The 27,660-nt window shown below is 38.5% G+C and overlaps 1 protein-coding gene across 2 annotated transcripts; it reads left to right on the forward strand.

Moving 5' to 3' along the window:
- Positions 1-27,136, forward strand: LOC137281848 (4'-phosphopantetheine phosphatase-like). Of its 2 annotated transcripts, none has more exons than XM_067813492.1 (16): positions 1-208; positions 5,587-5,715; positions 6,276-6,352; positions 8,666-8,883; positions 11,319-11,502; positions 12,445-12,537; positions 14,763-14,925; positions 15,243-15,430; positions 16,444-16,525; positions 17,293-17,393; positions 18,640-18,795; positions 22,548-22,660; positions 23,354-23,646; positions 24,297-24,454; positions 25,601-25,770; positions 26,748-27,136. In XM_067813492.1, the coding sequence occupies exons 2-16, from the start codon at positions 5,622-5,624 to the stop codon at positions 26,980-26,982; spliced, it is 2,325 nt and encodes a 774-aa protein (XP_067669593.1). In that variant the 5' UTR covers positions 1-208; positions 5,587-5,621; the 3' UTR covers positions 26,983-27,136. The 2 variants fall into 2 exon arrangements, with proteins under 2 accessions (XP_067669593.1, XP_067669594.1); XM_067813493.1 differs by lacking the exon at positions 1-208 and adding an exon at positions 4,385-4,449.
- The last annotated feature ends 524 nt before the right edge of the window (positions 27,137-27,660 follow it).

Consider the following 27,660-nt stretch of genomic DNA (forward strand, 5'->3'; position numbering starts at 1 on the left):
ATTACGAAAGTTCAGCGAACCGATTATCGCTGTGAGGATCTTGAGAAGCGACCTTCACTGTACAACCTTTGACCTTGTATGGGAGTTCATGTTGTGATCCTTGGGACGCTCATCGGTGATCTGGTTCTTTACAAGACATTTGGTTGTTTCTGCAAGTTTGATTAGAATCCCTCTCAAGTTCTGCAGATGATGAAATATCACAAGTCAGGTAAAACTCCGTTGGCTATTCGTGTTGTTAATCAAGAATTACAAAATTGAAGTTCCTGTAAACGGTCCAGTGATTGTCTGTTTATGCCACTAACCACAACCCCATCTGAGGTAGCAGATTGAATAACAATGACCTACTTGTATGTAGACGTATGTCAGTTAGAAATTAAGGGTCCATCCTCATGCACTTGAGAGGTTTATGAATATGGACACGTCCTAAATTTTCAGCTTTTATCATTTTTAGGACAAATGGACAAGACTGGTCATGTTTGTGATCTTTATTAATGAGATGGTAAACGCGAATTTAGTTGTGGATTGGTCGAGTACGCTGAGATGTCCCGGTGAACTATTTATTCCGGCAGTCGTGTATATGTGTCTGCACATAAGGCTTGGAAATTATATGTTTGTCAGTGATGATGTATAAGAGGAGTATTTATTGGGAGTATTCAGGAGTTCAAATGCATTTGAAAAAGCCACTTGCCATAGGGCAAGTGACTTTTAGAAAGCAACTTCTCCTGACAGCTTTTTATGATGTATTTATGAAAGGATAAATGAACATGATATGTGATGTTAATGTTTACTGTACTATTTATCAAGAGGCAGTCAATATCAAAGAAAGATAACTCTACTTTATTATCATAGTTATCATTATCTTTATTTAATAGCTACATTTTGAGCAGATATGAAATGAAATGCATGTTTATTTGCCATTTGAAACTGTAATTGGAAATTATCTAGTAGCCCATGGACAAGTAAGACAACATTATTTGATGGCCGAAATGAAAACTGACTTGTCCCAAGTGTTGGGCAGTGGGGTATTTGAACCTCTGGGCATTCAATAAATGCAGCTTGCATATACAGTATGTATTGTGATTTTTATGCATTTCATGTTTTTTATTAGAAATACAATACTATCACCATACATTTTCATGCTATGTTCTGTTGTAAACATTGTGACATCATATCATGTGTAAATGTGACCAGTCAGTGAGTGAGTCATATTTCAGAGTAGCTTCCATAGGCATGCCAGGAACAGTCACCTGTAGCGCCATATTTGTAAAGGCAAGTTATAGAAAACTTGAAAAGCTAATTACAAGTCATTTTGTAATATTTTATTGACAAAACACATATAATTTGACTAGTGTATTGTCATGTCTTTTTGTCTTGTATAGAGGAGAATACTTATATAATTGCATCCTTGCATGATAAGTAATGATTCATCATTTCATCATTTCACACCTGGAAATAGATTTTGTATCTTTGTTGTCTTTATATCAGTGTTCATTGCCATGAGAAAGAATCTGATCATCACCATTGGATGTTCACGTGACTGGATGTCCTACCAGTCTGGATATCCTACCAGCCTGGATATCCTAACAGACTGAATGTTCTAACAGACTGGTTGTCTGAACAGATTGGTGTCTGTGTAGTTTGGTGGAATGCTTCATCTGTATTTCTTGAGGATATGTTCAACCTGGATATAACCTTTTTGTGTAGTAGGACTCTGTAGAGACTCATGGTTGAAGTACACCATGCACCATGTCATATAATATACATTTCTGATTATGAAGAAATAAATCAACAAAATTGTAAGTGTACAGTTACAAATCAAAAGTGGAATATTTTGTACTTGGATTTACTATTCTTGAAACTAAGTAGCTGGGGTAGCAAACCCAGTCAGAGCGGATGGGCGTGCACTCGCATGTGACAAAAAACTTTCACTGGCTGGTTCATTTGTTGATACACTCAGGTGTTGGATTTTATAAATACATGCTCATTTTTTCTGCGTTTGTGTTTGATCCAGTCATCAAATACTGAGAAGGTGAACTACTACGTGGATAGTAAAGTACAAAGCAGAAACTGACCATCTGAGTTAACGCTGGTTTACTGCCAATCATGTCATTCAAGAATAATTGATGCAGTTTGCTTGTAATCAACAGACACCATAACATTTCATGAGTACAAATACCACATCTGTTTGTCTGTGTGACAGAGACAGAACTCAGGTGCATGCCTATTTATGGTGTATAGCCTGATATGTATTATGTTCAAATTGCATGTGGTCAGTGATTGTAGTTAGTGATGTAATTAGTGAATATGGTTACACATGAGGGATGCTAAATTAGTGAATATAGTTACACATGAGGGATGCTAAATTAGTGAATATAGTTACACATGAGGGATGCTAAATTAGTGAATATAGTTACACATGAGGGATGCTAAATTAGTGAATATAGTTACACATGAGGGATGCTAAATTAGTGAATATGCGCTGAAATATTTGTCTTTCATCGTGAATGTGTCCAGTAATTGACAGAACCATGTGATATACTGATATTTCCTATTCTGAAAAAATAATGAATACAGTTCTTATTGTATGAATGCTTGTTGTTTTTAAATGAAGAGACTTCCCGTGTAATATCTGCATCTTTCGACCATCAGGTGTATTATCACTCTTGAATTCTATGACAAAAAGGGTAATCAGCCACTGACTTATTTATGGTCTCTCCCATTCTCATGGCATAATGAGGAAGTAATCTTATGAAGAGTAAGGAAGAGGAATCCTGTTGGAAAGTGCAGGAAAAAGTTATGATTTGTCCAAGTTGGTAAAAAAAATTTCTTTACATTGCAAAATGTTGATCATTCAATGACTTGGGCCACTTCCTAGTTACCGGTCAGTGATGTAAACAACCGCTAAGTATCACGCATCAGCGATCTTGGCAGAAAATGTGTTTACAGCAAGAATAGAAAACCCACGAGAAGATGAGACGGCCCTATACAACAATGTGCATAAGAATGACAAAACTGGATCTCTTCCAGTTCCAGGTAACTGCGTTAGCTCTTCAATCTGCCACTCTGTCTAAATCAGATTAATTCTTCCGTCCCAACGAGTGCCAGTTTCAGCAGTTTCCACTGTATTGTGATAAAGTATTGCCAGACTTGTTGTCAATGTCATCCATCTTCTTTCTTGTCACAGGGACAGGGAAGTAACACTAATGCGGTGTCATAATCCCAGACAGTCAGTTCAGTTCTGTTTTGAAATCTGACAATGAAAACTGAGATCTTTTACTGCACAATGTATTTTTTTATAGCTACAACTATTGTGAAACTGCTGCTCACCATGCATGTTATTTGCAAGTCAGTTGTAAATTACTGCGATTAAGGTAGATCCACCTCAGGATCTTGAACCCATCTAACGAAATGAATTTCTGAAATGTTTTTGTCTGAGAATGTCAACTGTAGAAAGTCAGAAGAAATGGTTCATACATATAGACTTAGTGAGGCTTTGACTTGTTGCCATAGTTTTGGCAAGTAAATGCTTTAGGGACCTCAGGTGAACTTTTATAAATCTTAGACTTAGTGTTAGCTGCCTCATGTTGTCGATGTTTGTTTGCATGATTGGACTAGAAGCTACTCAAACTGTATGTGATTAGAAAATATTGTGGATCTAACCGCCCATTTTTTAAATATTTTAAAAAAATTTTTTTAGTTCTACATTGCACTGAGACATTTCATGAGTTACAGTATATGTTTTCCAGATAAATGGCGGAAGCCAGTATTCTGTTGTTTTCATTTCTTTTTTTTTTCATCTCCCATTACATACACAAGTAATTTCTCTCGTGTAAAGATGGGTAGGAAAGAAGAGATGAGAGGAGAGAGATAAGAAAAGATGAGAGAGGACAGGTTGCAGCGTAGAAAAACACACTATGTCATTTTGTTGGTTTAGTCATTCTGAAAGAGATACGACTATTTTGTTTTGAAATCTGAGTGATGTTCACCAAACATATACTTTTTCAAATGGTAATGATGGTTAATAAAATAAGAAAGTTGATCGAAATTTAACCAGCCCTACAAACATGTTTCCACTTGCCAGTTACACAACTAGTACCTTAATGTTGACTTTTATTTTCATTACATCACTACGTTTTTCTGAGTCAGTGAAACATGTCATTTGTGTTTTGGTCAGGCATTGTAATATGATATACAGGCCAATATCATGACCTGGAGCTTGTGCTGTGAGGCACAAAATGTAATTGACATCTGTGTTTCATATAACAGCTGTCAAGCCGTGAAATGTTGGCACTGGACAGTGAACAATGACAACATCTGTCCTGTCTTGTCACCTGGGACATCAATTCAATATATGTTGTGGGAAAATTTTATTAATAATCCTACTGGAGAGCTACAAGGACATCATTGCACACAAGAGGCATGAGCAAATTTCCGTGTTTGTGTTACAAGGTAGTTATTGTGTTGTGAATTTAAACATGCTAAGATGATATGTATCGATGGATGGGTTGACGGATGTCATTGTGAAGGTCCAGGTTAGAATCTATCTTCAGCAACCCATGCTTATTGTAATAGGCTCAAATGGGATCGGGTGGTCAGACTTGCTGACTTGCTTGGTGCATGCCATTGATTCTCAGTAGTGCAGCCTCATGCTTATGTTGTTGATCACTGGGCTGTCTGGTCTAGGCTTGATTAATTTCAGAGTGCTGCCATATAGCTGGAATACAGCTGAGTTTGGTCTAAAACTAAATATGGCCTTCCAGTTCATATGATAGTCATTTTCACTGTCCCACTTATCACAGACTTGGGGGAAAATATTTTCGGACATGAAATAACATAATCTTGTGCATTTAGCAGGTTTGTTGAAGTCATTCCAAGGGTAACATTTTGCCGATTTAGATTTATTTGGATGATTTGTTGTTTGTGTCTATCACCTATTTCCATTTGGGGGGAATAATGAGAAGAACATGATTCAGATGAAGTTCTGTTCCATCAGTTTTTTTCCGAAGTTCTGAAAATGTAAGGTATTCATTACCATTACATTTGTCCTTAATGTGTACTCTTCCTTTTTGAAACCAGTTAAACATAATCAAATTAGGATGGTTACACAGGTGATTTAGCCAATTGGGTTGCATAAGAATTTCAGTCATATCTTTGTTTCATTCAGAGCCTTTAATATATCTATTCCATGCATCAAGTATGTCTTTCCCAAAAAAGGTTTTGAATTTGTACTGTTTAGTTGTATTTTTGCCTTATAAAAGAAGTCTGTTTTTTACAGGAAAACCAGCTTGACTGAAGTAATAAGAATGTGACTAGTATCTCTGTGAATCAGTCAAAGTTTTGATATCTCTTCATATTTTCACGTTATATTAATTCACTTTAACTTGTCGTTTTTATGATTCCGTATGAATTTAAAGAATATATCATTCAGTTTTGTTATGAAATCTTTCAGAAGAATGGGAAGAGATGCAGAAACATGACTCATAGTTGCTAAAGGTAACTGTTATTAACATTTACATACACAGTCAGGGTTAAGTTTATGTTTTTACAGTTTTTTTTAACGTGTTTAAGTCTCGTGTATTGTTTCAGGTTGGGTGTGAGGGTGGCGTGCCCTTGCCAGCAACATGACAGCCAACAGTTATGCACGGAGCATCGAACTACCAACAGAGAGAATATTTAGGAACCTCAAACATGCTCGAAGATTTGCTATTGATATAGGTAAATACACTGCTCCAAACAATGACATTTTGAATTAATGATCACAAAACCATGATATTTTTTTAACAGTGGGTGTAGGAAGAATAAAACAGTCTGAAGATATTGGTCTTCTTCCGAATTGCTATGTCAGTGTAGAGTTTTACCAGAGGAGGGGTGACGAAGGATTATGGGGATAAACATAGAGACCAGTGGAAACCTGATGAGTGATAGACACAGAGTAGTGGGTTTCTACTGGAGGCTAGGGATGATTAATGAACTCATCGTAAGCAGAGTTTAGTTTTATGCAGCTTGTAGCTATATTCCAGCAATATCACAGCAAGGGACACTAGAAATGGGCTTCACATATTGTACCCATGAGGGGAGTCGAACTGGATCTTCAGCGTGATGAGAGAACGCTTTAACCACAAGGCCACTTCAATGCCCTATTGATGTCTGAACAAAGTATGTTCTCTCACCGACTTCCTGATGTCATTTTTAATTGTGTAAGATTTTGATGAGGTATATTCCATGCTGTTTTTGTTGCAAGTGTGGTTTTCATTCTTCAATTTTTGTGTTCCCAGGAGGCTCCCTAGCTAAACTGTCCTACTGTTCTACGGTCAGTAGAAGGACATCTAAGGTGTTTGATGAACCAGAACAGGTCAGTGTCCATTGTAAATATTTGAAATCTACTTTACTGTTATCAAAGCTGGTCCTGGAATAAACTGACTCCAAAAGCGATGACAAGTGGACCGTGGACAGCTGTACAAAGTGATTGTAGGGCTAAAGTCATATACCTTATCGTGACCTTATCATGACCTTATCATGACCTCATCATAACCTTATACCGTCAAGTTGGATTAATGAGTATGTCAGACTAATTAAATGAGGCTAAGGCCAGACTAATTTTATTTCTTGTTTTACGGATTTTTGTCCTCAGAAAACCCTAAAGCAGGAGGGGAAAAAAAATAAAAATAAAATCACCAATCAAAGTAATATTTCATTTAAGTACTCAAAGTATTTTCCTTTTGACAGTTTATGAAGTGAATATGGGCCAAAAAACAATCTTGAAAAAAATTTCTTTTGAAGTTTTCATTTTTGGCCAGTAAAAACAATAAGATTTTATTTTTTGAGCGGGTAAATTCGCTTTTTGTTTTTTTCTTATTCTTGAAAAATCCGGCAGGCGGATCCGTAAAACAAGAAATAAAATTGGTGTGGCCTAAATTACATTTATTCAATTTGTTACCAACAAAAGCATCAGATAAAAGCAATTGTTGGATAAACAGAGGTCTGACTAACAAGACTTGACTGCACATCTTAGCATTGACTTACAGCAGAATTTGTTCATACAGTGACAGTTGTCATATATTGGTAATCGATGAACCAGAACAGTTCATATTTTCATAAATTTGAATTTGAAATTTATCAAAACTTTTCATGAATGTGGTCCAGAACTAAGCTGACTCCTGAGGTGATAAATGGGGGACCATGGTGCTGCTGTGCAAAGAGATTTTAGCCCTAAGAACTCTCACTCCTGAACACAGACTTACTACAGGAGAGTTGTTTGTATAGGGGCACCCAGACCATTCAGACCCATCAGTGCATGTTAAGTGAGCGGTTCACTGGAAAATCCAGACCTTTCATAGTGGTATATTAGTTGTAGATCACGGAATGATAATATTTTCAGCGGTATTCAGTATACTATGTTTCAGTGTAGGCAAAGGGATGACTGTGAAGTTTTGCCCACATATCCTATTTTCGTAGATCAGTGCTCACGATGTTGATCAGTCAACTGCCTGGTCCAGACTGGATTATTTAAGTACTGCCGCCATATAGTTGGTATATTGCTGTGTCCAGCCTGAATCATGAAAGCAAGTAACCAACCATGGTTCCAATAACAGAATGAAACAGAATCTCTTATATTTCCCACAAAATGAGTCAAACCAAGCTTTAGGATTTGAAAGAAGTTGTGAAGTCCTCAATGAACAAGTATTTGCTGATATGTTCACCTGGCCAACTTGGCTGGTATGACAGCTAGTGGAACATCGTACATCACTGTTGATGATGCTTCCCGGTAGGAGTGACTGTGGAATTGGAAACAACTATTGTGATAGTCTGTTGCCACCAACTATTTTGATAGCAGTCATCTGTTGCCACCAACTATTGCGATAGTCTGTTGCCACCAACTATTGTGATAGCAGTCATCTGTTGCCACCAACTATTGCGATAGTCTGTCGCCACCAACTATTGTGATAGCGGTCATCTGTTGCCACCAACTATTGCGATAGTCTGTTGCCACCAACTATTGTGATAGCGGTCATCTGTTGCCACCAACTATTGTGATAGTCTGTTGCCACCAACTATTGTGATAGTCTGTTATCATCAACTATTGTGATAGTCTTTTATCACCAACTATTGTGATAGCAGTCATCTGTTGCCACCAACTATTGTGATAGCAGTCATCTGTTGCCACCAACTATTGCAATAGTCTGTTGCCACCAACTATTGTGATAGTCTGTTATCACCAACTATTGTGATAGTCTGTTGCCACCAACTATTGCGATAGCGGTCATCTGTTGCCACCAACTATTGTGATACTTTTGCCATAGCCTCTTTCTCCTTGAATTGATTCATTTGGAGTCATGTCCCAAATGAATGCTCAGTTTATTTGAAATTAAAACAAGTTGAACTAGTGTCTATCTTTTGTTTAGTGGCAAGAAACTTCTAATCCAGATCAAGTAAAGAGCCATATTTGTTTAAGAAGTAAGACGGTGGACAAATCTAAATCAAAGTGAACAAGTCTGGTTCTACCTGTATTTTGTGCCGTGCATTTATCATCAGATGCCAGTTACTAAACTATCGATGGTCACACATACTATCGATGGTATTTCTTTTCAACAATGCTATTGGAGACACAATAATCGCAATCCATGGGTAATTTGATGCATCATTACAGTAATTTTTTCTGTTTCAGGATGATGGCAGTCATATCTACAACATCTCTGAAACAGATGAAGTGATTGTTCGACTACATTTTGTCAAGTTTGAAACCAAGTACATTGAGACATGCCTGGACTTCATACAAGGGAACTTGATACAGTCCAAGGACTTCATGAAGGACAAGTGTATAAAGGCAACAGGAGGAGGAGCATATAAATACAAGGACCTGATCACCAGCAAGCTAGGGGTTCAGTAAGTGGGTCATGTACATTGGTGATGTGAATTCCCGTAAAATACATATTCCATATTAAGCTGTATCTTAAACTGAAACCATCATCCAAGTATATTCAATATCTAGGTGATACAATCCAGTATCCATCTGTATCTTGACGAGAAGCCCTAATCCGAATTTTTTCAACATCTATGCGATGCAATCCAGTATCCAGCTGTATCTTAAACAAAGCCTACATCCGAACATCCGAATATTTTCAATATCTATATGATGCAATCCACCTTTTTGAAAGAGTATGTTCCATCTCGCTGTCTCAGATCAGCCAGCAACTCACTGCTCAAAATTCCCACAGCCAAACTGAAAACCTTTGGACACAGACGCTTCTCGTTCACATCCACCTTTCTCTGGAATGATGTGCCCATCTTTATAAAAAACACCGAAAAACTGTCTACCATCCAGTCAAAGCTGAACACTTTCCTCTTCCAAAAATATTACCCTGATGTTTAGACTAGCTGTCTTATCAAAAGCACCGCGGGCAATCACGTGGTGTTTGGACTCTGTGCGCTATAAAAGATGACTTATTATTATTATTATTAAACACTGCCATCTCCCATCTTGAACATGAGCCATCATCCGAATATTTTCAATACCTATATGCCATCTTCCATGATATGTGCAATTTTTAAACTTATCCTATCTCATGTTATACATCTCTCTTCCTTTCTTCGACCCAGTGTGGAAACGTGCAGTCAGCTAAGTTGAATCAAATCTTCTTGGCCTCTGACCACCCAACCTCTGCCCCTGCAATAGACGCCTGTCACGCATCCTGTATGTGCAGCCAATCATGTGACATCCTCTACTTGTCATTCTCTTTCTTGTCACACCACAGGCTGGACGTGGTGTTTTGCAAGAGAATTGATAGCTTGATTTAGTGATTGACAATGGGTGTTTCTAAAGAGAAGAATACTTCTAGAAAACGCAAGCGTTGTGGTGAATGTAACTGCAACTTTTCGTTGGCAGACCCGCAGAATTTTTGTGTCGACTGTATTGGCTTGTGTGAGAGGTCACCTAGATGTGTATTGGATTAGATGACGCTGAATTTTAGGGTGAATGAGAGGAGGACGTCAGATAGAGATAGGCGCAGGCCAGAAGATGGTTCTTCAGCACCTAAGAAGACAAAAAAAGACCGCCCTAAGTTGGTGGCATGGTGTTCTGCATCTAGGTTGGCAGATGACGAGTTTTTACTGGAGGCATTGGATGCTTATTTTAGTGAGGATCTCAGGCAGTCGACTTTGGGGAGTTTAAGGGATGCTAACATAGTTTCATCACCACCACACATGGCAGAGCTTTCTCAACCATCAGTTGTCTCTCGCCCGATGTCGTTCGTTACGATTCTGGATCACTCGTCGATTCGGCAGATAGATTGGCATTCTTTTACCGCTTCGAATGTGCTTCGATCGTCTACACGGCAGTCTCGTGCATGTGCAGAGATGATCGACACTCCACTTATTGACCTCTACTCTCTGAGCAGTCACGTCAGTGAAGTGTTGAATTCCAATTATCTAACAGTTTTCGAAGCGTTCGCTTCTAGGTCCTTTCTCACCTTGGTAAGTAGGCAAATTGGTACCAAACGTTAAGCTTGTTGAGCATGCGGGCCACTCCTCCTTTCACTGCCGTCCAGCATGTGTCAGTGGGAGGTAGTTTTGAAGCAGGGACGTGCCAGATCACTGGGATCTCCTGATAAATCGTGGGGCGGCAGCATTAATTCCTTGCCAAACTGCGTCCTTTTGCTTAGCCAAAGTTGGGGCTGAAACCACATTTACTCGGGAGCGCCCACTCCTTAGAGTTTTTGTGCTGTGTAGGCCAAGGGGTTTTCGAAGCATCCATCACAAGTACAGAGTAGCATATCGGGAGTTGGTGCTACTCTTGGCCCCCTTGTGGAATGCATCCTTGCCTGTGCAGTGTATCAGAGGGTAATCTGCAGCTCTCCAGCCAACTGTGGGATAATGCATAACATGAGATAGGATAAGTTTAAAAGTTTTGGAAATTTTAACTATAAATTGTATATTTGTATACTTATCCTATCTCACGCAATGGATGCCCACCCTTCCTTCCTGCATCACAGATGACTTGGAGCTCCAAGAAGAAAATGACAAGTAGTCACATGATTGGCTGCGCATACAGGATGATTGACAGGCGTCTATTGCAGGGGCAGAGATCGGGTGGTCAGAGGCCAGGAAGATTTGATTCAACTTAGCTGACAGCATGTTTCCACACTGGGTCGAAGAGAGGAAGAGAGATGCATAACGTGAGATAGGATAAATATATAAATATACAATTTATAATTAAAATTTCCAATATTGTACATACATATAGTGATTGTACTGTCATATACATGTATAACTAGTACGTAATGCACTTGTTGCGTACTTGTACTCTACTCCTCTGTTAAAAGGGTTGACAAGGAAGATGAGATGGATTGTTTGATCTCTGGCTGCAACTTCCTCCTCAAAAACATCCCCGATGAGTCCTTTGGGTACCAGCGTCATGGTAGCCCAGACTACAAGTTCCAGGGTGTCAGTACCGACATCTTCCCCTACCTGCTTGTCAATATTGGCTCTGGTGTCAGTCTTATCAAGGTTTGTGGGAATGACTCTAGAATTGTGTCCATTGATTGGCTGGAAATCACAGTGCATGGTAAATGAAAAAAAATATTATTAAAAATGACCCACATGTCACTTCGAATTATGGATAATGTGTACCTTTTGAAAATATTGAGTCCACATCCTAAGAGATATTTACAATACAGTAAAAGTCTGCAATTCCATATAGAAAATGGTCATGTGAAATATGTTGTACTGAACAACAAAAGAAATAGCTGTGTTTTTTTTGCGTCAAGTTTTCAGCTAGAGGACATAAACATGTATGCTTACTTTTATGTGATTTCATTTTTTCAAAACTTGCATTTCTTTTGCTGTTCAGTATATATTTGGGATTACACTTTCTCAGTAAAGTGCAGATTCTAGTTAAGACATTACTTGGAATCGAACCACCAGCTCAGAGGTAGGGATCTATTCTCCAGAAACAAATCAGCCAGCTACCACATAAACTCCCCACTCTTAAATTGGTGTTTAGGGCTCTGTAGTTGTGACCCATGTTATGCCTCTGGTCAGCGTAAATGTTTTCGTATTCGTATTTCACAAATATATTATTGTATCCTATCAAAATCTCCATTGTATTGATGCCATGATATGACTCATGAGACTCACAGTAGGTTTCATCCTTGATGACTATACAAAGAAGTCAGTCCGTTGCACTCTGCAATATTCCAGCTTTATAGCGACAATCTGTGAAAAATCAGGTTTAGACCAAACAATAGAGGGTTGTGATCAACAACTTGAGCATTGATCGACACAACTGGGGTATAATGACATGTCAACCCGATTCAGAGTCTTGGAAATTTAGCCATGAGAACTTTGCTCACAATGAACTTTAGTCGTGTTTTACAGCACAGCATGACATTAAAATAGATAATACATAGTGATATTTACAAACAATCTGACTGATGTAGGTATTTCCAGGTGGAGTCTGAGAACAAGTTTGAGAGGATCGGTGGGACGTCGACAGGAGGTGGGACCTTCTGGGGGCTGGGCTCACTCCTCACAGAGGCAAAGGTAAGGCAGGATAGAGAGATAGAGACTAGTTGTGTACGATGCATCATATTATCAATGCTTTGCAGTTGTTGAGTCTCTGATAATTGACAGTAGAAATAAAACACAATCAATGCATCGATAGTATGTGTAACTATTGATATTTTAGGTATATACTTCTGTTGAGAAATGCTTAGCACAAGATATAGGAAGCATCAGATTTGTTCACATTGATTTAGAGTTATCTGCCCTTGTTACCTTGTAAACAAACTTTATCTGGGCTTTAAGTTTCTTGTCAGTTAATAAAAGAGACTGAAACAACTTCAGCTTGTTCTTATTTCATATAAAATATACATCCATTGGGAAATGACTTCAAATGACACAATTCAAGGAGAGAAAAACTACATGTATTGCAATAGTATTGCAATAGTTGGTTGTAATAGACTATAAGCTATTGCAGTAGTATGGTGCAACTGACAATTGCTATCGCAATAATTGTTTCCCTCTCAGTAGCCATCCCTCGAGACTAGACATCAAGTGACTAGCAATTAATTGTTCATCTTTTGTTATGGTAATGTTGGCAGTAGTTTTTTGAGCTTGTTATGCTGTTCCCAAATGTTGTCGATTTTAATTTGGGGGACACCATAGATAGGCTTCACACAAAAGGACTCAATTTAGTTCTTTGTTACTTGCACTGGTGCAACCCAAAATTACTAAAAGCAACCTAGTTATAAGCTTAACTTGCACCAGGTGCAAGTCAATTTTGGAGTGGGTAAACATTGGAATAAAGCATCGAAATTCGATAGCATATTCCTTTAATTACACAGTGCAATAAAACCAGTGCAAATGGAATATGTCTGCTGCATTTACGTTTTTACCTTAGGTTGCACCTGGTAGCCATGTCAAACTCAGGTTTTTTGTGTGACCACGTGTTTAACCCACTGCCCCAGATAGCTGATAAACTCTTTTATCGTGATGCTTTGTTTTGTATACATCATGACACTGTTCTCCAGAACCAGCAATACATCTGAGTTTTAGTGCTGTAACGAAGCATCAAACTATCAATGGATTGCAGTTATTGAGTTCTCGAAAGCAATTAATCAATGGCACAAATTAAAAACTATCGATGCATTGATAGTACGTGTGACTATTGATTGTTTAGTACTTGACTTCTGTTGATAAATGCACTGTGCAAAATACATTGAATACTAGATTTGTTCACTTTGATTTAGAGTTATCTGCCCCTGGAATCTCATGAACAAACATCGCAGCAATCATGGCTTGCAAATCGAGTTTCAAATTGTGAATAACAGTTACTGTAAGTTTTACCTTTTTACATGATCTGGCTCTCAAGTTTCTTGTCAGTTAATAAAAGAGTTTGAAACTTCAGCGTGTTTTCATTTCATATAAACTATACATTCATTTGGGAAACGACTTCAAATGAGGTAATTCAAGGAGAAAAATCCATTGCAACAGATTATCATTATTGCAGTAGTTGTGTCCTGCCCTCAGTAGTCAACCCTACAGAGCATAGATCACTCTTGTCATTAAAGCAACTTGCCTTTATTGACTACTAGGCAAAATATGACTCACACATCTTTACAAAATACATAATACACTACCGTCAATAATGATCAACCCTAAGGAAACTACCATGTAATTTACTTCAATTAAAACTATGTATTTAGATTACAATATTGAATTAAAAGGTTCAAATGAATTAGTGTAATGTTGCAGTAGTTCAATTCCCGCGCCCTCTTGATTTTAATGGAGAATATATATATAACACAATAAGTCTTCCTACTGAAAGGCACAAATAGCAGTAGTTAGGTTGTTGAACAACTGGGGCAGTTCTATGGATATACTAATATTATTATGACCATGTTTTGGTGTAGCTACTATTACTGTAGTCCAGTAGCTACTAACACAGTCGTCACTGGCTTGATAACGGTGTTAGCAGCTTCACCAAAACCTCACTCATAATAATATGAAAGAAGTTGTATATCCATAAAACTCTCCTTGCTTTTCATCACACCAACTTCTAAATGCCGCTCAAGAAGTTGTTTGGATAATTTGAAAATTTCAATTGTTTCTTCAACGGATCAGGACAAAATTGGAATGTGGAAGGTCACACTTGTTTCCTGAACGTACTAGTTTTTCTTTATGGGTTTTCTGATTACTCATGTTCTTGTTATTGTTGGTAATTTCCCCATGCAACAAACACTATAATCTATGACATTCTCCCACAGAGCTTTGACGAGTTGGTTGAGCTGGCGGAACGTGGAGATCATCGGTCAGTGGACATGCTGGTCAAGGACATCTACGGGGGCGCCTACACCAGCATAGGTCTTCCCGGAGACATCATTGCCAGCAGCTTTGGGAAAGCGGCACGCTCACCAAAAGACAAAAGTCGTCAGTTGTGTAGCGAGATTGTTCATAAACAAACCCTTTCAGATCTCTTTTCAACACTGTCCTTAGTACAATGTTTACTGCTTTTATGATTGGTATAAAAAATGGAAAGATAGGTATAAAAAATGGAAATTGTCTTCTGCATATCACTATCACTACGTGTAGAAAGGTTTGATGAGCCTCCCTGTGAGATTGAATACATTAATATCCCAGACCAATGCCATATAGATGGAATATTGCTGTGTGTGGCATTAGACAACAAATAAAATGTTAAAGTAAATGTATAACGCTACAGATGAAACTGTTTCTCCCTGTTTCAGCCAAGAGCTTCAAGGAGGAGGACTTGGCTCGTAGCCTGCTCTTGTCCATCAGTAATGACATCGGTCAGATTGCCTACCTCCATGCTAAGATTCATAACCTCAAGAAGATCTACTTTGGTGGCTATTTCATCCGTGGTCATCCGATGACTATGCATACTATCACTTTTGCCATCAACTATTGGTCCAAGGTACGGTCTTCTTGGGGAATATTACTGAAAATAGAGTGAAAGATCCCTCACTCTGTCACTATTTACAATGAACTTAGCAGTCTACAGTGTTCACTGGTAGTGTTTTAAAGTAACAGGAAATTATTAACAAATGTAAAATTTATGAACGGCAAACACATGCATCTTGTCACATATGACAACTGCATTCAAAGCATTGTGAGATAACAGTCAGACTCTTTTGGTTGTCGACTTCCACCAGAATGTCGGTGAATCTGCCAGTTTTGTCTGAGGGTCAGATTCTTTTCATGACCACTGAGTCTATTCTGGTTATGCATTTTAAAAAGTGCTAAATTAAGTTGTAAAAGTGTTCATTGTAAGCAATTACTGACTACACAAGTCTGTCTGACATATTTGGATCTAGTTTAGATCAACATGTTATATCACGCTTTCTTAACGTACAGGTGTTTTATGTGAAATTACATTACATGGCCAAATTTGGCCCATCAGCTACCGATAAACATATCACCCGTCCAGTGAGAAGAATCCAAAGTAAAACATGTCACGATCATACTCATGAAGGTGATAACTGTTTGCTTGCTACTATATAAGTTGTTCACTGATCCTGAGGAGAACATGGGTTGATATAACTTTGATGTTTGCTTATATTCCTATTGGCCCTGAGGAACTAGTGAACAATGTCTTGATGCTGTCAAACACCGCAATGTTAATTTTGAACTTTTGGAAGAACTGGTATTGGATCATAATAATTAGCATTGGAGTTAGGCACTAGCACAAACACTACTAACACGAAGTAAATGTATTCCAACATTTTGGCATTTCCAGCAGGTACCATAGAAAATGTTACTTGCTTGTAAGTGAGGTACATTGATTGGCTCAGCCAGTCAGCAAATGGTGTTTATGTGTGAGATAAGATAACAGTAAGATGTTTTCAAGGAACTTCCATGTGTTTATAAGAATGTTGCTTAGTTACCACAGTTGAGATACAAGTCCTGGTTACTCCTTGTTATTTTCAGAAAGAAATCCAGGCACTGTTCTTGAGACACGAGGGTTACCTGGGTGCCATTGGTGCCTTCCTTAAAGGCGAAGAGGAGGAGGGTGGGTATTATGTAATGTCTCATGTGCTTGTATGGAGTGGTAACAGATGTGATGACTTCTTGTGTACCTTGTACATTCCTCTGTGTTGCTGTGAAAATCAATTCGTTATGATCAAAATCTGATGTTGAGAGAGTAATAAGTGTTTCATGAGGAAACATTCAGTCCACCCTGAGAGATTTTAGCAATATTCATGCAATATCACAGTAGGAAACACCAGTAATGGGCTTCACATTTTGTACTCACGTGGGTAATCCAACCTGGGTCTTCTGTGTGACAAGGGCATGCTTTAACCATTAGGCTAACCCATCTCACCCTGAACTCACTGACATAAAGAACTTCTTTATTGTCACTTGCATGAAAACTGTGTTAGAACCTACACTGAAACTTCTAACTAGCGTTTCAATGAAGTTATTTGTGGTTGTCACAGATGTGACATTCTCATCTATCATCAGACTCATCACATGCTTCATAACATTTTATAATAAAGAATGTGCTCATCCTTGTATATCTTATCCTTATATTGGGGCGGTGTTGTATCCTAGTGGTTTAACAGTTGTGTGAAGCCTGTTTCTGGTGTTCCCTGCTGTGATATTGCTGGAATATTGCCAAAAGCGTGGTAAACCTAAACACCTTCACCCACTATCCTTCCTTTGTTTTCAACTTCTAAATGATGGAATGGAGAAGTTTGTTACAGGCAGTTGAACAGCTTTAGGACATTATATATTGTTGTCAAAATGTTACAATCTACATTATTTTGTGTTTCCCAGATACTGAGAGGTATTCGTGGGGAGAACATTACGCAGGCAGTTCTGGCCTTGTCAGTCCCAAACAGAAGAACTTTGACATTGCCATGAGCAGGAGCTCACCGGTATGGATGTTTTGTTTGTAAATGCAAATACTGGGATGGTGATAATCTCAGAATCAGGAAACTATACCTAGTTCACTTCAGCTGAATCTTTCTCCATCCACAATGACACTTTAAATCCGGCTTAGAATTGATCTTCAACAACCCATGCTTGTCATACGACCACTCACAATCAGTTTAATCTTAAATACTGGTTATTGAATATATTGCAAAAAAAATCCTGCTAATTTCTGCATGTGGTAGCCGTATTCAATGACCTTGACATTTGTGATATTTACTTTCCAGTGACACTAAGTACAGTCAAACTTTAAATTCAAGAAACAATGTAACAATTCACGGTTTACTGCGACCATTGATCTGCCTTAACAATTTTTGCAAACAGGATGGAAATATTCCAAAATAGTTTCAGCCATGACTTATTCAATTATTTGTGTATTGTTTAATTTAGTATGTTGTTTGAATGACATTTAGAACATTAGAAGAATGATGCTTATATTTTGTACGTTCTTTAACCATTGCAAGAAACCAATTTGTGATTCTTCAAAGGCATTTAGAAGTTGGCATAGTAATACATGACAATTTTATGGATAGCAACTCCTTGGGTTTATTTTCACGTTTCAAGGCTTATCCTAGCCCCCTCATCAGGTGGAGCTGAACTGAACAGTAAGCCTAACTGTTAACTGTGCCCATGATCTTACAATGCTTATGACGTCACAATGCTATGACAACATTGATACCAGTAGCTAGTTGTCATAGCATTCCTGTTAGCTACTGGTATCATGTTGTCATAGCATTGTGACGAAATAAGCATTGTGAGTTCATGGGCACAGTTAACAGTTAGGCTTACCGTTCATTTCAGCTCCACCTGATGAGGGGGCTAGGATAAGCCCTGAAACGTCGTGAAAATAAACCCAAGGAGTTGCTATCCATAAAGTCTTTGAAGGGCATTTAGAAGTGAAATGTATTACCATTGGCTTCTATCATTGGTATCATAACTGTCGGGTTCCTATCAGCGCTTGTTTATACTGGCTTACAGCTTTCGTTAAGTCATTCCACTTGTTACTTTGTTATTGTTTTACCTGTACATATAAATATAGCTCTGTACCACATTCTCTATCACCTGATGAAGGAGTAAGCATTAACCCCGAAACGTTGTGTTCTCATATAAAGAAGTTGATATCCATAAAATCTTCATTCTTATGCTATCCATAAAGTTGTCATGTATTAAGAAACCAATTTGTTTCTACAGTTTGACCATCTTGAGATAGACCGTCTGGAACGTCCCCTGCTGCCATGCACTCTTTTACTTGACGTCAACAGCTACTACCCCGATACCGTAGATCTCACTAAAGATGCTGAAGCCAGGGAATATTGGCTGGAGTGCTTTTCTCAGGGAGCGGAGAAGGTATTGCACACATATTTTCTCTCAGTAGTCGGGGAATATTGGCTGGAGTGCTTCTCTCAGGGAGCGGAGAAGGTATTGCTCACATATTTTCTCTCAGTAGTCGGGGAATATTGGCTGGAGTGCTTCTCTCAGGGAGCGGAGAAGGTATTGCTCACATATTTTCTCTCAGTAGTCGGGGAATATTGGCTGGAGTGCTTCTCTCAGGGAGCGGAGAAGGTATTGCTCACATATTTCCTCTCAGTAGTCGGGGAATATTGGCTGGAGTGCTTTTCTCAGGGAGCGGAGAAGGTATTGCACACATATTTTCTCTCAGTAGTCGGGGAATATTGGCTGGAGTGCTCTCAGGGAGCGGAGAAGGTATTGCACACACATTTTCTCTCAGTAGTCGGGGAATATTGGCTGGAGTGCTTCTCTCAGGGAGCGGAGAAGGTATTGCACACACATTTTCTCTCAGTAGTCGGGGAATATTGGCTGGAGTGCTTCTCTCAGGGAGCGGAGAAGGTATTGCACACACATTTTCTCTCAGTAGTCGGGGAATATTGGCTGGAGTGCTTCTCTCAGGGAGCGGAGAAGGTATTGCACACACATTTTCTCTCAGTAGTCGGGGAATATTGGCTGGAGTGCTTCTCTCAGGGAGCGGAGAAGGTATTGCACACACATTTTCTCTCAGTAGTCGGGGAATATTGGCTGGAGTGCTTCTCTCAGGGAGCGGAGAAGGTATTGCACACACATTTTCTCTCAGTAGTCGGGGAATATTGGCTGGAGTGCTTCTCTCAGGGAGCGGAGAAGGTATTGCACACACATTTTCTCTCAGTAGTTTGTGAAAACTGATTTCATCACTAGACTCTTATGCTCTTTTTTCCACATTACTGTTTCATGAACGTAACATGTCTTCAATTGTATGATACCGTTGTTATTGATATTCCATTGTATGAGTTTAGAATGTGTTTAGGTAGAGACTAAGGATGCTCAATTAGTCTCAGGACTCGAATTAGTTCTTTGTTACATGCAGTGGTGCAACCCAATATCACAAAGTGCAACCTAGTCTAACTTGCACAAGATGCAAGTAAATGTTTCAGGAATAGATCAGCAATAAATCCAACATTATAAGCATAAATATGTCAGCTCATTTTCTTCTAAATTTTGAATAGCTATGGCACCAAAGGGTTGTGGCTATGACAGCTCTTGTTACAGGGATCAGTGGTGTGTTGCTATGGTTTCAATTGTATTATGTGCACCAAAACCTCTGACATTATAACACACTGCGTTGCAACTGGAATTTGACCGGTGCAACTAGGTCTTTATCTTACACCTGCTGCAAGTATCAAGTCTTTGAAGGGCATTTAGAAGTGAAATGCATAAGAATGAAGATTTTATGGATATCAACTTCTTTATATGAGAACACAACGTTTCGGAGTTAATGCTTACTCCTTCATCAGGTGATTGAGAATGGGGTACAGAGCTATATTTATATGTACAGGTAAAACAATAACAAAGTAACAAGCTTTCGTTAATTCATTCCACTTGTTACTTTGTTATTGTTTTACCTGTACATATAAATATAGCTCTGTACCCCATTCTCAATCACCTGATGAAGGAGTAAGCATTAACTCCGAAACGTTGTGTTCTCATATAAAGAAGTTGATATCCATAAAATCTTCATTCTTCTGCTGCAAGTAGTTTGACATCTCTTAAATCAAGCCCTGTCTCTCTATAAACATATACACCCCCTAGCTGTATGGTCCCAAGCTCTTTCCCAGTGTATAAAGCTTTCATTATATTCCTGGTGGCATCAGTACCACCCGTGTGAATGCAGCTGTAGCAAGAATTTTAAAATTTCCCCTTAAAGCCCAAATGTCACTTCCGTTTTTGTTTGTGTCAGTGGGAATACCATCATAATGAAATTTGAAATGGTTCGTGATTGACTTATGTTTATGTTTCTTATCATATCCTGGTGTCAGGGTTTTTTGACGATGTCAGGCAAAAAAATATGTTTTACCTTTAATATCATTTAAAATTTTAGTTCACTAAAGAAATATCAAGTGTTTCCTAAAATAATAGTATTGATGACATTGTATTGGGTAAACCATTGCTGCACTCAACATCTGGTGATTTTGTATGGGATTTCAACTATGAACCATACTTTTTGCTCCTCACTGCAAGGGTGTGTTGTGATCACGTGGTTTCCTATTTCCATATTGCCTGTCACTCACAAACAACTGATCTTACTGAACTTTTGCAAGCTATTTTTTGGTATATAGGCATTTTAAGTGGTATTAACGATTTTGGGTGAAAAATTTTGATATTTGTTTGCTTTTTGTGTAACTTAACTTCCAGATTTCCATTTTAAAAGTTCTCATGACAGTGACAAGGTATCTTCCCTACCAATGAAACTGCTTATGCACTCTGATCATGCGCATACAGTCAGGCCCCGTTAATCCAGACACTTCTGTTTTTCATCAAAAATGTTCGGATAGTGAAACATACAGACTACTGAAACGAACTTTTATGAACACAACTACAGTAGAGTTACTTCCCTTGCACATGGCAATACAAAAACCTACGAATGTATACAAGTTTCAGAAGACTTTATTACAGTTTGTAGACATAACAACTTGAATATTCATAAAACAACCAATCAGTGCATACAATATGTCAGAATAGATTAGACATACACATAACAAAACTCACTTGTTCAAGAACTCTACATGACAGTAACAGTTCTGAATGGTGGAGCTTTTAACTTCTCACCAGGCAGTTTTCACAAATCAAAGTGCTTCGCGGGAGATTAAGCATTTGTGGCCGGTTGTCTTCAGCACACTGGATAAAATGCTTGATGAGATATTTTCTTGTAGTGGGCCTTGAAAGTTCTTATGATGCCAGCATCCATTGGCTGAATGTGTGATGTGGTGTCTGGGGGCAAGAAATGAACTTTCATGTTGGTCAGTTTGACATTGGCACACTTGTGACTGGCAGCATTGTCACAAAGTAAGATCACATGTCAACCACGTGTTCGCATCTGTCTGTCAAATGATCGCAGCCAATCACAAAACATATCTGATGTCCAAAATTGTGTTCTTGCCGATAGAATGTCCGAATTCTTGACCAAAATGTTTACACATACACATCGAAACTGGCTTTAAGCGCTTTCTCTTTGTATCTACAAATTTCTCTTTTTTGTCCGGCTGTAATTTCACGTCTTTTACGCTTAGGGGCAGGATTTCCCATTATGACTGACAAGCGTCAGCTGATCTCATTTTGACACTATCGGTGTTTTATACAGCAAGTAAGCATGACAGGCATTACTCAAACTAACCAAAAGTGAGACATACTAATTGATCAAAATCACAAACTAACGACGTGTTCAACTCGGAAGTGTCACTTAACAATTACCACTGAATGGGGTTCATGATGTGAAGGGTTTATTCGGACCTTTTTGATGTACCGCTGGAGTAATGAAGCAAAACTATGTGTAATTAGCTAATCTGTTACCGCTAATTAACGTCCGGATACGGAGAGTGAAGCATCGGATTTACATAGTAAACCAGATTGGTTACAGCTAGCTATTGTTCAGATATCGCAGGAATCGGATTGTTGGGGTCTGGACTAACGCTGCCTGACTGTACTCCCTTAATATAGCTCAAGCAATGCAATTTTCGAAATCAACAGAACTTTGAATTCAGCTGGGATATACTTTAGTGTGTCAAGTCCTTTGTAAATGGTTGATACAAGAGGTCATTATTTTCTGACAGAGCAAGCTGCAAGCTATAAAGAGTCAGCCTAGTTCCCCCGATGCAGTGGAAAGGGCAGAAAAATTCAAGTCCAGATACCTAGACAGACTCAGTGTACTCAAGACGAACCCTTGGTGAGTGCAATTATTATAAGAATTTGTACATCATGACCTACATATGCATATGACAACTTGTTCCATGCTAGCTCCCCCCATTTTGAGCTGTTTCTGCAATGATGTATATGCAGACCTAGCCTTTCAAATGTCTCCCTTTGATGACAAGTACACTGTCATCAAACTCACCATTGTCCTCTGTGCCCTTGGTTTGGTGGAAAAACCCTCTTGATCAGGAAAGAGCTCAGGTTCTCCACTGGGAACACAGACCTTCTGACACTATGGGTAATACAGAAGGCTGCAGTGTTGGGGAGTCTCCATATTCTCCAGAAAGTTCTTGGTGGGTTCGACGAGTCAGCATTTCCTGGGGGAAGTCTCATTCCCAAAATATTTTTATCAATGTCTTTCAAGATGGAAGAACATTGGACAGAATCCTTAAGGACAGGCTCATCACAATATGGCTGAAGTATAGCTGATGTGACGTTAACTTTTAACTCATTCACTCACCTCAGGAACTTTGTGTTTTGAAAAGTAAGGATGTTTTGCAAAAGTTGAACAGCAGTAAATTTGTCTCAGAAGTCTTGCATGTGTAAGTGAAGTTTGTTTTGATATTTCAATCATGGTTCATCCTATTATGTTTTTGATCTGAATTAATATTTGTGAAAATTGATATATCTGTTTCCATTGTTTAATTTTGTTTGTTTAATTCCACAGTTGTTTTGGGTCTCTGAATGTCCGAACCTTACTGGATACAAGTAGTCAGTTTCTGTCGGAGCTGGAATTCACTGACCCTTTTTCCCAGCAGAAGCAGTTTGAGAATGAGCAAGCCTTGAAGTCACTAGAAAGTCATCTGAAGCACTTGGACAGTCTGTCCTGGGATGACCGACAGCTGGCACTAGCCAAGGGTCTGCTGGCTGGGAACGTGTTTGACTGGGGAGCAATGGAAGTCAGGAAGATCATGGAGACACAAGACTTTGGCTTTGCTGATGCTCAGGATAAACTGCAAGGTTAGAGGATTCTTGCTGATGACGACATTCTTGCTGATGACGACGAACTTTGCATTGTCAATCTCAACTCCTGAGGGAACATACAACTCATACAGCCACATGACACTCCAAGTTATTGTGTCTTTCTTATCCAGGCAGCATGGTATACCCAAAAAAATTAGATCAAAATGATTGTTTGTTTGTTGTTTAACACTGCACTAGGCAATATTCCAGCTATATGATGGCAGTCTGTAATATGGACCACAAAATCCAGTGATTAATATTATGAGCATCAATAGCTACATTATCAGCAGAATTGAAATGAAACCATAACTGAAAATTATGTAGTAGTCCACAGGCAAGTAAGATAACATTATTAGATTGCCCGAAATGAAAACTGACTTGTTCCAGGCGTCAGGCGATGGGAATTTTTAACCCATGGCTGAGGTCCAATTCTAACCTGCATCTTAATGAGTTATGTCAGGAACGAGTAGGTTCCATAGCATACTTCGTGTAAGATGTAATCGCAATATGAAGTGTATGGTCACATTGTTCCTGGAATGAATAGAAGATTTTGACAGGGACCAGCTGAAAATACGAAACATCTCTTAATAAATGCACAATAACTCACCTTTACTGAGTAACAAAATGTGTGTACTGTGTTATTTTAGAGCGGCCATGGCTGTTTGATGACTTTGATCTGTGGAAGGCTAGATTGTCTCGGTCCCCACCCCACAAATGCGCAGCCATCTTCTGTGACAACAGTGGGGCTGATATCATTCTTGGTGTGATTCCTCTCACCAGAGAGCTGCTGTCTCGAGGTACCAATGTAAGTGTTCATACTTTCAAGTGACATGCTGAAGGTATCTGTGGTAATGATGGCAAATTTTTACAAATGTCTGATAAAGTGGATCAACCATACTGATAAAGCATCATTTCCATCTTATTTTGTCCCTTGCTTTGGGTGTAGCAGAGATCCCATTGGTTGAATCATTCTTCTAGCTGTACTTGTTTGCTATTCCCTGCAACATATATTTCTGGAGCAGAACTTTAAAACTGTTCAATATTTCTTCACCAAACTTTGCACATAGATAGATTGGGTAGTGTACTAGTGCCTTTTGGTGTTTTGGATTTCTTAATAAAATATTTTTGCCATTTCTGTGGCAACAAGTTTGTCTGCGACTGAATTTTGTGGCAGTGCTCCTTTCTGGAGCAGAACTTAAAAACGTTTCAATGCTTTCCTTCCACTGTGTTGTCGACATATTCATGAAGAGTATTTTGTCATTGCAGGGGACATTGATGACTTTGTCTTAATGTTTTACCTTTTCTTGCCATTGATAGTAATCAAAACTAGAGTTAATATGCACCTGGAAAAATAGTCACATTCCTCTAGAGACTTTTCGATGACCAGTGTAAGTAGTGCTGTGATAGAATTTCTGATATCAGGTGCTTGGATAAACAAATGTCTTCGGAGCAGGTTTAAGTGCCCAAAAATGTATTTTTTAACAGAATTTTGGAGAATCAAAAGAGTTTCATGAGAGAAGGTTTAAGTGCCAAAATTGTATATTTGAACAGACTTTTGGAGAATTAAACAGTTTCATTGCAGCTGATTTAAGTGCCCCAATCGTATTTCTGCACAGACTTTTGGAGAATAAAGAGTTTCATTGCAGGGGCCCAAATTGTATTTCTTAACAGACTTTTGGAGAATTAAAAAAATGTCATGACAACAGATTTAAGTGCCCCAATCGTATTTCTGAACAGACTTTTGGAGAATTATAGTGTGTCATCACCTTTCAATGGAACATGTTCTTGTCATAAACATCATTACCCTGGAAAATAATGGTTACATGTTATCACTGATTGTCTCAAGTATATAGCTGAACCTTCAAATGAAGGCCGATACTTACCATACTTTGGGATTGAGTGGAATGATGAAATTCCATGCCTTCATCACAACGTTTGATCTTACCTGCAGGTGATTCTGTGTGCCAACTCTCGTCCCACTCTGAATGATGTCACGTTTAGCGAACTCCAGCTCATCACCAAGCATGTGGCGGCAATTTCAGGGGAGATAAACCAGGCCCTCACAGAAGGAAGACTCCTTGTTATGGAATCGGGTCAAGGTTCACCATGCTTAAATCTCAGGTAAGAACATATAGCAAGTCAGCAAAACTTGAGAAAGTGTGAAGTAATATATGCTAATTATTCAGATTAGCGCTAGTAGTGTTAAATAGTTGTAGGAGCGAATGATCTAATAATAGTTTGGTGGACTTATTAATATTGGTGAAAGATGAACCATCAAATTAATGTTCAGAAAGTATGTTTCTCTTTAGCAAGTGATGCAATATAAGTAGCATGTCCGCATACATGTTAAGACAGGACATTTCTATGACCTCTTGATCATATTTTTAATAAGGACCTGCCAAATGTTGTGATTGTGTCCCATATTTGTCTAGATGCATTTTGTGAGAAAAGGCAAAGGAATATTCTCATATTCTTTATTTCCTTACGGTGGGGTGGGCTGTGAACCTTAGGTGCAACTTGGTCCATACATTATAAGGAGCTTATGCAGGAACGGCAATGTGGAGATTAACGGCTTGAAAGATATAACAAGTCAATATCCATTGATACAAAACTCTACAGGGCCCTTATACATGTACATCAAAGTATACCAGTCTATATACGGGGTTACACCTGATTTTACAGAGCAGTTATACAAGTGTAACAAAGCAAAGAGGATTTAACAGTCTGTGTGCAGTGATGCATAATTTTACGAGATACTTTACATGTACATGAAGGCATGTAAGATATAACACCCCATATATAGCGTTGTATAATTTTAGAAGGTACTTACAAAGGGAATTTGAAGTAGAGATTTTAGGAGCGAAAGATATAACAGTCCATATACAGTGATGCATATGTTCACATGGTTCCCATACATTTCATCAGGGTACCAATACAATAGATTTTACAAAGGTCTTATAGAAGTGTATCAAGTCATGGAATGTGTAACAGTCTAGAGTCCAATGCTCTGACTATAACCTCAAGACATTCTCTGCTGTCCCTTTCACGTGTTGAACGATCTTTTTATCTGTTCTGGTGAAAGTTGTTGTCTATTTCAGGTTGATAGACCAAAGCCTTGTAGACACCATCAAAACTATGGAGACCGATCTGATCATCATCGAAGGCATGGGGAGAGCAATCCACACAAATTTTCACGCAGCCTTCTCCTGTGATTGTCTGAAAGTAGCTGTGATAAAGAACCGTTGGTTGGCAAACCGTTTTGGTGGGGATATGTTCAATGTGATGTTCAAGTACGAGAGGGCACGTCGCGTGTCAGCATCAAAAGCCTCATGACGACAGCCTAGCTTGTGTTCATGTGATATGGTTTTAACTATGGTACTCTCAAAATGTCAAACCAGTGAGGCTATTTTATGACAGACAACTCAAGATACAGAAATGAAAGAAAGGTATGATTGAAAATTTATCCAGAATAAAAAATATATGTCAATATTGTGTGGGAGTTATTTTTGTAGAAAGATTTTTTAAATCCAGTAAGGATGTCAGTTCACATAACTGTGGAAAATGTTGAAAATAAATGCATGGAGAAAAATATACTGAAGAGGAAAAGAAACCCAACTTTTTGTCAAGTGTTTCAATAGAAGACATAAATATGAGCGCTTACGTTTATGAGATTTCATTTTTTCAAAACTTGCATTTCCTTTTACTGTTCAGCATATATTGCAGAATTTTTAGGTTCCAGTGTGAACTGTCTCGGCTCCCATGCTGAAAGCTGTAAATACACAATACCATCTCAAATCCTGGATGTTGCTTAACCTAACATAAGTACTAGAATCAGTACTTTACTGAAAAAATGCAATCCCAAATAGAACATGTTACATTTGATGACTATCTAAGTCTTTACTCATGGGAAAAAAAGAATGGAACACATGAATTTTTTGTCATTGTAATATATTTGAACAGGTAAGAGAAAAGCTCTCACAGGTGAAAGTGTTTGTCTCTAGCAATCATTTT

The sequence above is a fragment of the Haliotis asinina genome, chromosome 4, assembly GCF_037392515.1.
Source record: "Haliotis asinina isolate JCU_RB_2024 chromosome 4, JCU_Hal_asi_v2, whole genome shotgun sequence".
NCBI classification, from domain to species: domain Eukaryota; kingdom Metazoa; phylum Mollusca; class Gastropoda; order Lepetellida; family Haliotidae; genus Haliotis; species Haliotis asinina.